General features: G+C 42.4%; 2 protein-coding genes across 4 annotated transcripts in view; one reads left to right on the forward strand and one right to left on the reverse strand.

Moving 5' to 3' along the window:
* Positions 1-3665, reverse strand: part of vwf (von Willebrand factor) — a 28444-nt gene extending 24779 nt beyond the window's left edge. For both annotated transcript variants that reach the window (XM_060878774.1, XM_060878773.1), the window contains exons 1-6: positions 3522-3665; positions 2184-2247; positions 1675-1821; positions 1325-1427; positions 863-1071; positions 330-451 (exon numbers count right to left, since the gene is read on the reverse strand). In XM_060878774.1, coding sequence (XP_060734757.1) covers positions 330-451; positions 863-1071; positions 1325-1427; positions 1675-1821; positions 2184-2247 — 645 coding nt within the window. In that variant the 5' untranslated portion in view covers positions 3522-3665. The remainder of the gene's footprint in view (positions 1-329; positions 452-862; positions 1072-1324; positions 1428-1674; positions 1822-2183; positions 2248-3521) is intronic.
* A 2557-nt stretch (positions 3666-6222) lies between these two features.
* Positions 6223-15000, forward strand: part of cd9a (CD9 molecule a) — an 8787-nt gene continuing 9 nt past the window's right edge. The window contains exons 1-8 of one of the 2 annotated variants that reach the window (XM_060878775.1): positions 6223-6516; positions 12056-12158; positions 12451-12548; positions 12821-12895; positions 13098-13199; positions 13273-13365; positions 13558-13641; positions 13776-15000. The exon at positions 13776-15000 is cut by the window's right edge and continues 9 nt beyond it. In XM_060878775.1, coding sequence (XP_060734758.1) covers positions 6448-6516; positions 12056-12158; positions 12451-12548; positions 12821-12895; positions 13098-13199; positions 13273-13365; positions 13558-13641; positions 13776-13841 — 690 coding nt within the window. In that variant the 5' untranslated portion in view covers positions 6223-6447 and the 3' untranslated portion in view covers positions 13842-15000. Of the gene's footprint in view, positions 6517-9413; positions 9789-12055; positions 12159-12450; positions 12549-12820; positions 12896-13097; positions 13200-13272; positions 13366-13557; positions 13642-13775 lie in introns of those variants that run through there. The other variant, XM_060878776.1, reaches the window with a different exon arrangement.

A 15000-nucleotide genomic window follows, 5' to 3' on the forward strand; every position in this document is an offset into this window, starting at 1 on the left:
CATGGTGAGAACAAGAAGGAAATCCATCTTATCAATATCTTTTTAACATGGTGTTGAAAAACAAAACAAAGCTAGATAAGAGAATGTAATGATTGACAGGTGATTGAGGGGTGATGATTAAGAAGTGATTGACAGCGATGATTTACAAGTGATGATTGACAGGTGATGATTGACAGGTAATGATTTACAAGTGATGATTGACAGGCGATGATTTACAAGTGATGATTGACAGGTGATAATTTACAAGTGATGATTGACAGGTGATGATTTACAAGTGATGATTGACAGGCGATGATTTACAAGTGATGATTGACAGGTGATGTCCTGACCTGTTCTGAGTTTCTTGTAGTGTTGCAGGTCTGAGACGGTGCTTTCACTCGCTTACACACTTTCGCTGCACCGTTTAGGGCCCAAGAATTGGCAAAGTCATATTCATCCTTTGTCAAAAAACCTAAACGCATGCGTGCACACACACACACACACACACACACACACACACACACACACACACACACACACACACACACACATAATGAAGTGTTTTATTCCTATTCTGCATAGGTTTTATCTATTTGTAGTTACATTAATGTTGTGGAGTCATTTCCTCTTATCTCATGTTCAACACCTGAGCACCAATCAGAGCCCAGAACTCAGCAGTGCTGCAGGATAAGTGGTGTTCTTACCCTGCACTTAACACACGTTTAAACACTGCTGATGAATGTCGATTGTTAGACACTGTGAGGAAATTCCAAAGACAGTAAACACTCTCACACTTGGAGTTCTGAGAAAGTTCCCACTGAATTCCTGTGTTTAGTCTGACGTGAAGCTCCACGCATTTCCCCTGGAGGTGGTGATGATTTACCTTCTTGTGCTGTGTAGTCATCTCTGGGGGCGGAGTTAAAGTTCCCACACAGGCCACAGGTTCGGTTCTTGTGCTGTTTGCTGAGTGTGATCTGGATGTTGTGAGTCGGGTCGATGTGAACAGAGAAGCCGAACTCTTCACTCCACAAACGCACACTGCCCAACTCAAACCCCGCAAACACAGAGTTAGAGGCATAGGGCAGCTGGAGCCTACGCACACACACACACACACACACACACACACACACACATTACAATTTTTATTTTATTAAGGAAAAATACATCATACTTTTTATCCATTTATAGTTACATTATTGATGTATTTTCTGTAATGAAACATTTGTTTAACATTTATGGAAGTCTCCAGTTCATCAGTCAGTCTGCAACACACACACACACACACACACACACACACACACACACACAGCATCAGTGTTTTCAGTCTTGTGTTATGATTCTTTACCTCTCTCCTTGTTGAGTTAGAGTTCCATCAACAGACAAACGCAACTCAAAGATCTCACCAAGGAACACACTCACTCCTTTCTTCCTGCCTTGTGAGAAATCACCTACACACACACACACACACACGCACACACACACACACACACACACACACACACACACACACACACACATAGAGAATCAGTGTTTTCACTCTTGTGTTATAATTCTTTACCTCTCTCCTTGTTGAGTTAGAGTTCCATCAACAGACAAACGCATGTGTGTCTGTGTCTCAGTGTGTGTGTGTGTAAGTGTGTGTAAGTGTGTGTGTAAGCATGTGTCTGTGTAACAGTGTGTGTGTAGGAAATTTACCCAGGATTGAGAAAGTTCTGCTCTGACAGTCTCCAGCCATCATGTAGCTACAATCACCAGCAAACTCATAAATCACTCCATCAAACGTGTGTATGTGCTGACGACCGAACACACTGCAGCGACCCGACGCCTCCGCCAACACACCCCCTGCACACACACACACACACATGCACACACACACACACACACACCGTAGGTCAAACACATTTACACAATCACACATTGTCATACACACGCTGTTACACACACGCACACTGTTACACACACACAGTTACACAAACATTGTTACACACACACAGTTACACACACACAGTTAGTCAAACATTGTTATACACATGCTGTTACACACACACATACACACACACTGTTACAGACACACAGTTCCACAAACACACGCACAGTTACACAAACATTGTTACACACACTGTTACTTACACACACACTGTTACTTACACACGCACACACACACACACACACACACACACACACACACTGTTACACACACTTGCCTGTTAAATGTAGGAGCAAAATTCCAGTGAGGACAGTTAATGGTCTCAACAGAATTGTCTCCATCTGATCAACAAAATAATTGATTCATTCATTAAGTAATTAGTTATACAGTAAATCACACATTAATAAGTTCCTGTGAATGTTTGTGTAATTTCCTGCCATCAGGTTTATTAGTAAAGTTCTGTAACTTCTAACATATTAATGATACCTAAATGATTCTGTCAGGATCGCTGGTGTCTTAGATAAAAAGACCCAAATGCAGTGATAATGTAAAAGGGGTTTATTAAGGGAAAAAATAACAACAGGTTAGAAACACAAAGAACAGGAGACAAAAAATAAGTATAAATAGGGCTGACAAACAGTGAAACACAAGGAAAGGGCGGGGCTAACACAGGTGATACACAAAAACAAAAGACGTATGACACATGGCACAAGACATATAAACTGTCAGAATGTCCCCCTAGTGTTCAGGTAGGGAATTGTCCCAGCCATTCCTGACACATACAGAATCCACAACATTTATTTATTTATTTATCTGCTGTTTTAAAACCTGACACTGATCACTGAAGAGTTTTACTCAAGAACCCAAACACAGCAATTTATTAGCGATGGGATTAAAACTCACATCCTTCTGGACTGTACATCAGAGCCTTCACCACTGAATCACTACGACTGAATGATTCATTTCAGATTGAATCAACTCTTTGATCTTTTCTAAAAATCTGTCGTTCATAAACACGTCATATCAGAACATCTCACAGTGTTATCTACATTTAGGTAAACCTCCAAAAGTAATGGCACTGATTTCACCTTACACATTAAAACTGAATTACAGAAATATTTTCATTAAAAATAAAGCTTTGGTTCTCACTGATGGTTCTGCAGAACACAGAACCTCAGGGTTCAATAAGAACCTCTTTTGTGGTACTTCTTGTGGTTCACTGGTTAAGGCTTTGTTTATAGATCAATAGATTTTGGATGAAAGCTCAGAACTTCCCTGCTCTGGTCAGGTTCCTGAATAAGAGCCTGAACCTTCAGCTCAGGTGTCAGCTGAATTATGGATTCATTTATACTACACAAGATATTTTTGAACATTATTTTAAACATGTTTTTACAGTTGGAATTACTGAATATTCCTATCTATTCCCTCAAAGAATCTTTTGGAGAACATGTAAAAGCTTCATACATTATACTTTATACACAGGTGTTGCCTCGAACACATCTGCAGGTTCTCACAGGTCTGTCATGAAGACTTCTGTGTAGGATTGAAAGCCAAATCCTTTCCTCGAAACCCACACAATGCAAGAACACTTAACACACACATGTAGTAACAGTACCTTAAGGAGAAGTGTGTCGAGCACCTGAGCCTCTTCACCTGCCTGGCTTGTCTGGGGTTCTCCTCCTACAGTCTCTGGTTCTCAGAGCTTCAGGATTGTCGATCTGGAGCTGTGTGGAGAAGAGAAGGGGTGATTTTATAGGAATTAAAAAAAAGAGAGAAAAAAAGGAGAGAGAGAGAGAGAGAGAGAGAGAGAGAGAGAGAGAGAGAGAGAGAGAGAGAGAGAGAGATGGTGTGATTTCCTTTCTTGTTCTCATTAGGAGTGAACAATTGAAGGAAGTTTAGGCACAAGAGGAACCAGAGGATTAATCGCAAAGTGAAGACAGATAGGACAGATCAACATGGTAGAACCATGCCAAACTAAACACACACTCTCACGCAGACACACACACACAAACACACACACAGACAATGCCTGGAAAGTGGGAGAATGTCTCTACAGTCTGGCCGCCTATATAGAGGGATAAAATAACAGAACCCTGCACAGAAGACTCTGAGTGCTGAAGAATGTTCAGAAGATCTGTTGCTTTAAATGTTATTACACCAACACTGCTGGGTTTATGGAGTTTATTCATTTCTATAATCACAGGTTTATTGTAATGCACTCAACCTAATAAATCACTGTACTGATGTGTGTGTGTGTGTGTGTGTGTGTGTGTGTGTGTGTGTGTGTGTGTGTGTGTGTGTACGATGTGCTGAAGGAGTCTCCAGTGTGAGCTCTGTGTCTCAGTCAGAGGTGAAGCTGGAACTTGAAGTTCTCCATATCTTCAGGACAGAGGAGTTTACACTTCTTTGTGTTTCTTTGTGTGTGTGTGTGTGGGGGGGGGGGGAGAGAGAGAGAGAGAGAGAGAGAGAGAGAGAGAGAGAGAGAGAGAGAGAGAGAGAGAGAGACAGAGAGAGAGAGGGAGAGAGAGAGAGGGAGAGAGAGAGAGAGAGAGGGAGAGAGAGAGAGGGAGAGGGGGGGAGGGAGAGAGGGAGAGAGAGAGAAAGAGGGAGAGAGAGAGAGAGAGAGCATTTTATTCTTGTTCATTTTGTTGATTTTAACATCACACATTGAGCTCCTTCTCAGTGCCAAAAGCACAAAGTGCACATCCTACACATACTCTCTCATCCTACCCCACCCAAGTATTAGACACACACACACACACACACACACACACACACACATACACACACACACACACACACACACACATACACACACACACAAACACACGCATTCACACACATACACACACACACATACACACACACAAACACACACATTCACACACACACAAACACACACGCGCGCTCGCGCACACACACACATATATACACACACTCACACACGCACACACACACATTCACACACACACATTCACACAGACACTCACACGCGCGCACACACACACATATACACACACATACACGCACACACATACACACGCGCGCGCACACACACACACACATTCACACACGCGCGCACACATACACACGCGCGCGCACACACACACACAGACACACACATACACACAGAGGGAGAGAGAGAGATTGAGAATCACATTTATTCCTGTGTATCTTGCATGTTATGTCACATACATGGCACGATGTATCGATATTGATGAGTGATTATGGAGTGTATATAATCATTAATGAGGTTTATATGCACGTCTGTGTGCCCCAGTGTCGCTCTGATTCTATTCATGTCTTTTCACACAGAAGCTGTGAGGGGAAAAGCCGCTGTGATTCATTTCACTCACTCGATTCTTTGAACGAATCGAATTAAACGAACCGTTTAACTGAATCGGATCGTTTTCCTAGCCATTCAGAAACGTTGTGTAGTAAAAAAAAAAATGTTATTTAATCTCCATCAAACGCGCAGAAAATCACGTTAATGTCCAAGACTGCACTTGTTTAAAACACTTAAGTCTCATTCATATTATAGACTTAAAGCTGAAACTCTACTGAAAACAAACTTGACCCTGATGATTATGTGTGTGTGTGTGTGTGTGTGTATGTGTGTGAGTGTGTATGTGTGTGTGTCTCTGTGTGTGTGTATGTGTGTGTGTGTGTGAGTGTGTATGCGTGTGTATGTGTGTCTCTGTGTGTGTGTGTCTGTATGTGTGTGTGTATGTGTGTGAGTGTGTATGTGTGTGTGTCTGTGTGTGTGCGTGTGTGTGTATGTGTGTCTCTGTGTGTGTGTGTCTGTATGTGTGTGTGATTATTCTGAAGATCCTTTAACACTTAGACCTTATTATAAGGTTAAGAGCCTCAGTGCGTCTCAGCCTGTTTTTCTCACCATGATCAGCTCTGACTTTATTAAATATTTTATTGTATAAATCTGTAAAACAAGTCCATTGTCTCTTGCACTTATAACCCTACATGTAGTCATACCAACATAAATGTAGGCTACAAACTAGTACAAATTATTTACATTTCTTTATTCTTTATTTAAAAATAGAAATGTTATTTTTATTGTTTTTATGAGAACGAATTTCTTCAAATGTTTTTATTCTTTAAATGTTTTTCTATACACATCAGTGTTAAGTGTGAGTTTAACTCTACTGTAAACCCAACACTCGGTGCACTTCACACTTTAATAAACAACTTAAACGAGCAAAAAGGATCAAAAAGACCTAAAGATTCACTTAAGAGTCGATTCCTGTGACGCACACTTTTCAAAACGAACCGATTCTCTCCAGCTGACAAACATGACGTCATTCCGGACCGGAGCTCGAGAAACAAAGGAACCGACCCGTTAAGCTCCCAGTGACCTAAAGCGTGAAGACTGACAGCATTTTACACCTCGTTATTTCTCACAGGCACAGACAGAGCGCACGAGGCACTCGGTGTGTGGCGCACGCGCAGAAGTCCCAAAAAACACACTGACTGAAATATCTACACTTTTATTCAAAAAGAGGGAGAAAAAGAGTGTGTACGGAGTGATGGCGGCTCTGACCGGAGGAGAAATGTGCGTCAAGTATTTAATGTTCGCCTTCAATTTCGTGTTCTGGGTAAGTGCACGTGACGCACGGGATTAACGCACCGGACCGGACAGGAGCGCGTGGTGTGTGTGTGTGTGTGTGTGTGTGTGCGCGTGTGCGTGCGTGCGTGTGTCTGTGTGTGTATATGCATGTGTGTATGTGAGAGAGAGAATAAAAGCGCGGCATGGTCAGAATTTAGATCACACGCTCCACATATCGTTAGACAGATGCGTGAACGCGCCTCGAGACCATAGCGCTCTGATACCCCACTGCAGGTCTGGGACGTGTGTGTGTGTGTGTGTGTGTGTGTGTGTGTGTGTGTGTGTGTGCGCGGGTGAGAATGCGAGCACGCACCCAATTCACAGACTATTTCTTTCCTAGCACTATATATAGTACACCCAGATAATAATGCTGATGATGATCATGGTGTGTGTGCGTTTGTGTGTGTGCGTGCGTGCGTGCGTGTGTGTGTGTGTGTGTGTGTGTAAATGTTGATACAGCACATCATATATTACGTCATGTACTCAACATTAAATCATGCTTCCATTATTTAATAATGAAATGAGGAGCGTTTGTTTTAAACCCTTTATTTGCACTGTGTGTGTGTGTGTGTGTGTGTGTGTGTGTGTGTGTGTGTGTGTGTGTGTTGCATTAGTCAGACTTTTGACATGTGCCATAATTAAATAACCGTTTATCTTCACCAATCTCTCCAAAAATAAATATCTAATGTGTTCTTTCTTTACACTTATTCTGTTTTCATGTTTATTTCTCATGTATTATTTGTGATCATGATTGTTTATAGACAAAAGTATGTGCACCCTCAGAGTTGAACACACACAGAATGTCTGTGTGTGTTGCTTTTCCTGTTCCCACATGACAATGCCCCTGGTGGGAGTGAAGAACTCCAGTGTCCAGCAGAGACCTGACCTCAACCCCACTGAACACCGACTAGACTCCAGACCTCCTCATCTAACATCAGTGTCTGATCTCACTAATGCTCTTGTGTCTGAATGAACACAAAACATCACAGACACAATCCAACATCCAGTGGAAAACCTTCCAGAAGTCTGGAGCTGATTATAAGGGGAATCAATCTGAAATGAGACGCTCTATAAGCACAGGGGGTGTGATGGGGTGAGATGGGGTGTGATGGGGTGAGATGTTCAGGGGTGGACAAACATATAGGTTCTAGTTTTCTGTACGGAGAAATGCGTTTGTAAGATGTGATGAAGGAGTCTCCAGTGTGAGTTCTGTGTACTAGTCAGACGTGACACACACACACACACCACACACACAGTCACATACCCACACACACCACACACACAGTCACATACATACACACACCACACACAGTCACATACACACACACACCACACACACAGTCGCATACACACACACACACACCACACACACAGTCACATACATACACACACCACACACAGTCACATACACACCACACACAGTCACATACACACACACACCACACACACAGTCACATACACACACCACACACAGTCACATACACACACACACCACACACACAGTCACATACACACCACACACACAGTCACATACACACACACACACACCACACACACAGTCACATACCCACACACACCACACACACAGTCACATACACACCACACACACACCACACACACAGTCACATACCCACACACACCACACACACAGTCACATACACACAGTCACATACATACACACACATACACACATACAGTCACATACACACACAGTCACATACATACACACACCACACACAGTCACATACACACACACACACCACACACAGTCACATACACACCACACACACAGTCACATACACACACACACACACCGCACACACAGACACATACCCACACACACCACACACACAGTCACATACATACACACACCACACACACAGTCACATACACACACACACCACACACACAGTCACATACACACCACACACACAGTCACATACACACACACACACCACACACACAGTCACATACATATACACACACACCACACAGTCACATACACACCACACACACAGTCACATACACACACACCACACACACAGTCACATACCCACACACACCACACACACAGTCACATACATAAACACACACACCACACACACAGTCACATACACACACAGTCACATACATACACACACACACCACACACAGTCACATACACACCACACACACAGTCACATACACACACACCACACACACAGTCACATACACACCACACACACAGTCACATACACACACACACACCACACACACAGTCACATACATATACACACACACCACACAGTCACATACACACCACACACACAGTCACATACCCACACACACCACACACACAGTCACATACATAAACACACACACCACACACACAGTCACATACACACACAGTCACATACATACACACACACCACACACAGTCACATACACACCACACACACAGTCACATACACACACACACCACACAGACAGTCACATACACACCACACACACAGTCACATACACACACACACCACACACACAGTCACATACACACCACACACACAGTCACATACACACACACACACACCACACACACAGTCACATACATATACACACACACCACACAGTCACATACACACCACACACACAGTCACATACCCACACACACCACACACACAGTCACATACACACACAGTCACATACATACACACACACACCACACACAGTCACATACACACCACACACACAGTCACATACACACACAGTCACATACACACCACACACACAGTCACATACACACACACAGTCACATACACACACACCACACACACACATTAAATTAATAATGTAGTGTACTATAATTTTGCATAATATATCTTCATTCTTTATTTATTATATCAGTGATGTAGATTGTGTGTAAGCTCTGTGTAGACTGTATCCTGTTATGTCCAGTTATAAATTGTGAAAGATTATATGCTAATATCCCTGCTTCGATCCAACCAATCATGTGCCAGTTGCGTTATTAATATTCATGAGCTCGACGCTTCCTTGCCTCGACATGTTTAGATGAGATGAGCAGAACTTCCTGAAGTTTTTGTTTTGGTTTGTATCCGTGAAGAAAGGACGACGTTTTAACAGATATATCAACGTTTCCACTGGAAATTTAGAAGGATAAACATCTGTTTTTCTAGTAAATGAAATTTCAACAGTTCGGTTAGAATGAGCTGCTGCCCAGTAGTGTGTATAAAGTACCTGCTGTTTATCTTCAACCTTCTCTTCTGGGTATGTGTGTGTGTGTATATGTGTGTGCGCGCGCGCGCGAATGTGTGTATGTGTTTGTTTGTGTGTGTGTGTGTGCGCGCGCGTGTGTATATGTGTGTTTGTATGTGTGCGCGTATGTGACTGTGTGTGTATGTGACTGTGTATGTGTGTGTGACTGTGTGTGTATGTGACTGTGTGTATATGTGTGTGTGTGTGTGTGTGTGTGTGTGGCGTCTCACTTGTTCGCGCTGCTTGACACAATGGAACAAACAGTCTGACGTGTGGCATGATTGTGAATCTGCGGTTTCATTCAGTTTCACATTCTCTAACTGAGAGACACAGAGAGAGAGAGAGACAGACACAGAGAGAGAGAGACAGACACAGAGAGAGAGACAGACACAGAGAGAGAGACAGACACAGAGAGAGAGACACAGAGAGAGACAGACACAGAGAGACAGACAAACACAGAGAGAGAGAGACAGACACAGAGAGACAGACAAACACAGAGAGAGACACAGAGAGAGACAGACACAGAGAGAGACAGACACAGAGAGACAGACACAGAGAGACAGACAAACACAGAGAGAGACAGACACAGAGAGAGAGAGACAGACACAGAGAGACAGACACAGAGAGAGAGAGAGAGACAGACAGAGAGACAGACACAGAGAGAGAGAGAGAGAGAGAGAGACAGACACAGAGAGAGACAGACACAGAGAGAGAGAGAGACAGACACAGAGAGAGAGAGAGAGACAGACACAGAGACAGACACAGAGAGAGAGAGAGACAGACACAGAGAGAGACAGACACAGAGAGACAGACACAGAGAGAGAGAGACAGACACAGAGAGAGACAGACACAGAGAGACAGACACAGAGAGAGAGAGACAGACACAGAGAGAGACAGAGACAGAGAGAGAGAGACAGACACAGAGAGAGAGAGAGAGAGACAGACACAGAGAGAAACAGACACAGAGAGACAGACAGAGAGAGACAAACACAGAGAGACAGACAGAGAGAGAGACAGACACAGAGAGAGAGAGAGACAGACACAGAGAGAGAGAGAGACAGACACAGAGAGAGAGACAGACACAGAGAGACAGACACAGAGAGAGAGAGAGACAGACACAGAGAGAGAGACAGACACAGAGAGACAGACACAGAGAGAGAGACAGACACAGAGAGAGACAGAGACAGACACGGAGAGAGAGAGACAGAGACAGACACGGAGAGAGAGAGAGAGACAGACACAGAGAGAGAGAGAGAGAGAGAGAGAGAGAGAGACAGACACAGAGAGAGAGAGAGAGAGAGAGAGAGACAGACACAGTGACAGACACAGAGAGAGAGAGACAGACAGAGAGAGAGACAGACACAGAGAGACAGACAGAGAGAGAGAGACAGACAGAGAGAGACAGACACAGAGAGACAGACACAGAGAGACAGACAGAGAGAGAGAGACAGACAGAGAGAGACAGACACAGAGAGACAGACAGAGAGAGACAGACACAGAGAGACAGACACAGAGAGACAGACAGAGAGAGACAGACAGACAGAGAGAGACAGACAGAGAGAGAGAGCTTAATGTGATTGAACCTGTTGTTTTTCAGAGAGATTTTTATCGTATTTACTTCACACCACTGTGCCAAGTTTCAGTCTTTGTTCACTCTTGCACCTTTTCGCACTCTGGTGAACGTGGGCGTTGTTCAGGAACCAGATTCTGTGGTGCACCTGAACTCCAGGGTTCACTTCAGGTCAATTTAACAATAATCTGATGTTTGAGTTGTGATATCGAGGCGAAGCAGGTGTGTTGGAATAATAAGGCAGTTACACTTAATAAATATCTGTTTAGTGCTTCACTTATCTTTATCTGTATTGGGACGTAAAGATAAAGTGGGCGTGTCCAAACCTGGAAGAGTCTGGCATGAGCCTGAACACACTGTAGAACCTCAGCAGTAGGTGTGTGATCAGTGTGAGTGCAGAATGGGAATATCTACCACTACAGACACACACATGATTATCTTAACATTAATGCTCATGATAATGAGGCAGGTTTCTATCCCGTGAGCTTCATATCTGACTGTTAGGTCTTTTCCTTTATATCTTCATCTGAGAAGAGAAAATACTTCTGATCAAACATCTCTGTTGTGTTTATGGTTATTTTATAGTGTTGTTGAGTGATGTTTATCTTCACTTATACTAACTACAGAGTAGTAGAATTTGTGTATGTGTTGATGGATGTATAAAATGTGTGTGTGTGTGTGTGTGTGTGTGTGTGTGTGTGTGTGTAAGCTGGCAGGTTCAGGTGTGTTGGCTGTCGGGCTCTGGCTCAGGTTTGATCCCAGGACTAAAAACCTGTTTGAAGGTGACGACTCTCCTAGTGGCTTCTACACGGGTCAGTGTGGATTTGTGTGTTTGCATCGTGTCACAGTCACGACGATAAACTTTAAACATCGTTAACATCTTAAAGAAAACTCACAAACTCACAGTCAGAGGATATAAAGTTTATTAAAGATTCAGTGTCGAACAAATCAGAACGAAAATCATTCTGAAATATTAAACCGTTACCACACAACGTTATTGATATTCTACATGTTGCCATGGAAACCAAAGTTAAACTCTCTCATTATTCTAACGTGCACACCCTTTATTTCTGTGTGTGTGTGTGTGTGTGTGTGTGTTTGTAGTGGTGTGTATCCTCATAGCCATAGGAGGATTGATGATGCTGGTTGGGTTCCTCGGCTGCTGCGGCGCCATTCAGGAGTCGCTGTGCATGCTGGGATTGGTGAGTATAAATATCCTCTTATCTCTCTCACTCCCTTTTCACATTCTCTCTCTCTCTCTCTCTCTCTCTCTCTCTCTCTCTCTCTCTCTCTCTCTCTCTCCCTTTTCACATTCTCTCTCTCTCTCTCTCTCTCTCTCTCTCCCTTTTCACATTCTCTCTCTCTCTTTTGCTATTTGTTTTTTCCTGAAATTAATCCCACACATAAAGCACTAAGTCATAAGGAAGAGAATTCCCTGATTGCCTGATTATGTCCTTTTTATCCTTTCTTCCAGTTTTTTTTCTTCCTAGTGCTTATCTTTGTTGTGGAAGTCGCTGTTGGGATTTGGGGATTTTCCATCCAGAGTAAGGTCAGCATGCTCTCTCTCTGTCACTCACACACACACACACACACACACACACTCACTCACACACACATACATACACACACAGACACAGAGCTGAAGGTCACTGTCTCTGGTTCTGTTATCTACTTCCTGTAGACAATAAAACTACATGTTTAAGCACATGGTCATGCGTAAACATGTAAACATGTCTGTTGTGTGTTTGCAGGTTGTTGATGATGTCACTCAGTTTTACAAGGAAACTTACAAGAAATACAAAGAGGACAAACAGGAAGCTCTGAGAGAGACCCTTCATCTGATCCAGTATGGGGTGAGCTCTGAGTCTTCACCTTCTCTTATGCTCACTAGCAGAATATCACCTCACTGAGTCATTTATTTTTCAGCTGAACTGCTGTGGACCCTTCAGTTCTGAAGACACAGACACTCTCGAGGAGACGTGTCCTAAACGTGAGGGACTGGATGTGCTCATCACCAAGGTAAACACAGAACCAGAGCGAGAACCTCTTTACTTCACATCACACTGCTGAGTTCTGGACTCTGATTGGTGCTCAGGTGTAGAACTGACACCTTACCGTTTCTATAGCAGCAGATCATTCACAGGGATCTTTAAAGGGAATTGATTTGTTTTGTTTGTTTGTTTGTTTGTTTGTTTGTTTGTTTGTCCCCAGAGCTGTCCTGATGCCATTGAGAAATTCTTCACCTCTAAACTCCACATTATCGGAGGTGTTGGGATCGGAATCGGAGTGATCATGGTAATATGATCCCAGTGTTACCTTTATTGTGTATTTGATGTTTCAAACGAAAAGATGTTTGAAAAGAAACAACAGCTTCTGTATTTACACTAGATTTTAACTCATTTATTTATATATAAATAAATCTTTTTCAGTTCCTGGGCATGATCTTCAGCATGATGCTGCTGTGTGCCATCAGGAAGAGTCAGGAGATCGTCTGAAGGTGTTTATGAGGAGACGCTGACGTGTTCGTGTTGCATGATTTCCATTCTGAAGCTCTCGCTGTCCCTCTGCGCACCTCGCCGTCTGATTGGTGGGAATCTCACACTTCACAGTTTAGCTCCATGATTGGTTCATATCAAGAAAATAAAACTGTAGATTAGTCGACTTTGTGGAGATTGTTGGGAAAATGCTGTAACTTTGTATATTTTTTATTGTTCATGTCAGAATTACGAGGATGACGTCGTTGTGTCACTTGGCTGATGTTGTGTTGATATAAACTCACGTGTGACCTTTTTAAACATTACGTTCATGTGTGAGTTTATTATTTTTTTTATAAATATTATCATCATTATTTATGTTCTCTAGATGATTTTATTGCTCTGTATTGGAGCCGTGACGCTCCAAAGAAACGGTCTGTTCCGAAATTATTGACACCCTTCAGTTAAATAGGAATTATTGTTTAAAATAAACACAATTATCAAAAAGTTTAAAAAAAGTTAAATCTTTCTCATAAAAAATCGATCTTTTAAATAATTAAACAAGAGCATTTTCACTCAAATACACAGGAACAGTCAAAGGAATATGAATGAAAGCAAATTTCACATGAACACAAATTCTAAAAAGTCTTGAGTTAAAATTAATTGTTATTATTTTCAGTAATTTGAACTCTCTGATTGTCCAGTTCTTGTTTCCATGAGATATAAATGTGAGGTTGCACACATATAAACTTGCCCTTAATCTTCATCTAAAGAGCTTCAGCTTAAACCCTGAGGTTATGATTTGACCTGAAGTGGTTTTATACAGTCACGGTGTCTGGATATAAACCTTGTTAAAACTGTACTGTGAACTGAACACGATGTCCACGTGCACAAGCCTCAGAAGTAAGAGTTTAAACTGTGTCTCGGGGGACGAGACCTTCTACACGGTTAGTGTGTTAGTGTGTCTGTAGACGACTGGACCAGGAGTAATTACTTATATTAATGCCAATACCTTTGGAAAGTGTGAGACATTTGTACACAATGTAGTTAAAAAATATTTTGTTAAAATTAACAGTGTTCATGTGTGTGTTCTTCTTACATCATCTTACATTCCTGTAAGTTCAACATATTATAGTGTTTATTGCATCTGATTTATTTTAAAGTCTTATTAAAAAATGTT

The sequence above is a fragment of the Tachysurus vachellii genome, chromosome 9 (assembly GCF_030014155.1).
Source record: "Tachysurus vachellii isolate PV-2020 chromosome 9, HZAU_Pvac_v1, whole genome shotgun sequence".
In the NCBI taxonomy this organism is placed as follows: Eukaryota; Metazoa; Chordata; class Actinopteri; order Siluriformes; family Bagridae; genus Tachysurus; species Tachysurus vachellii.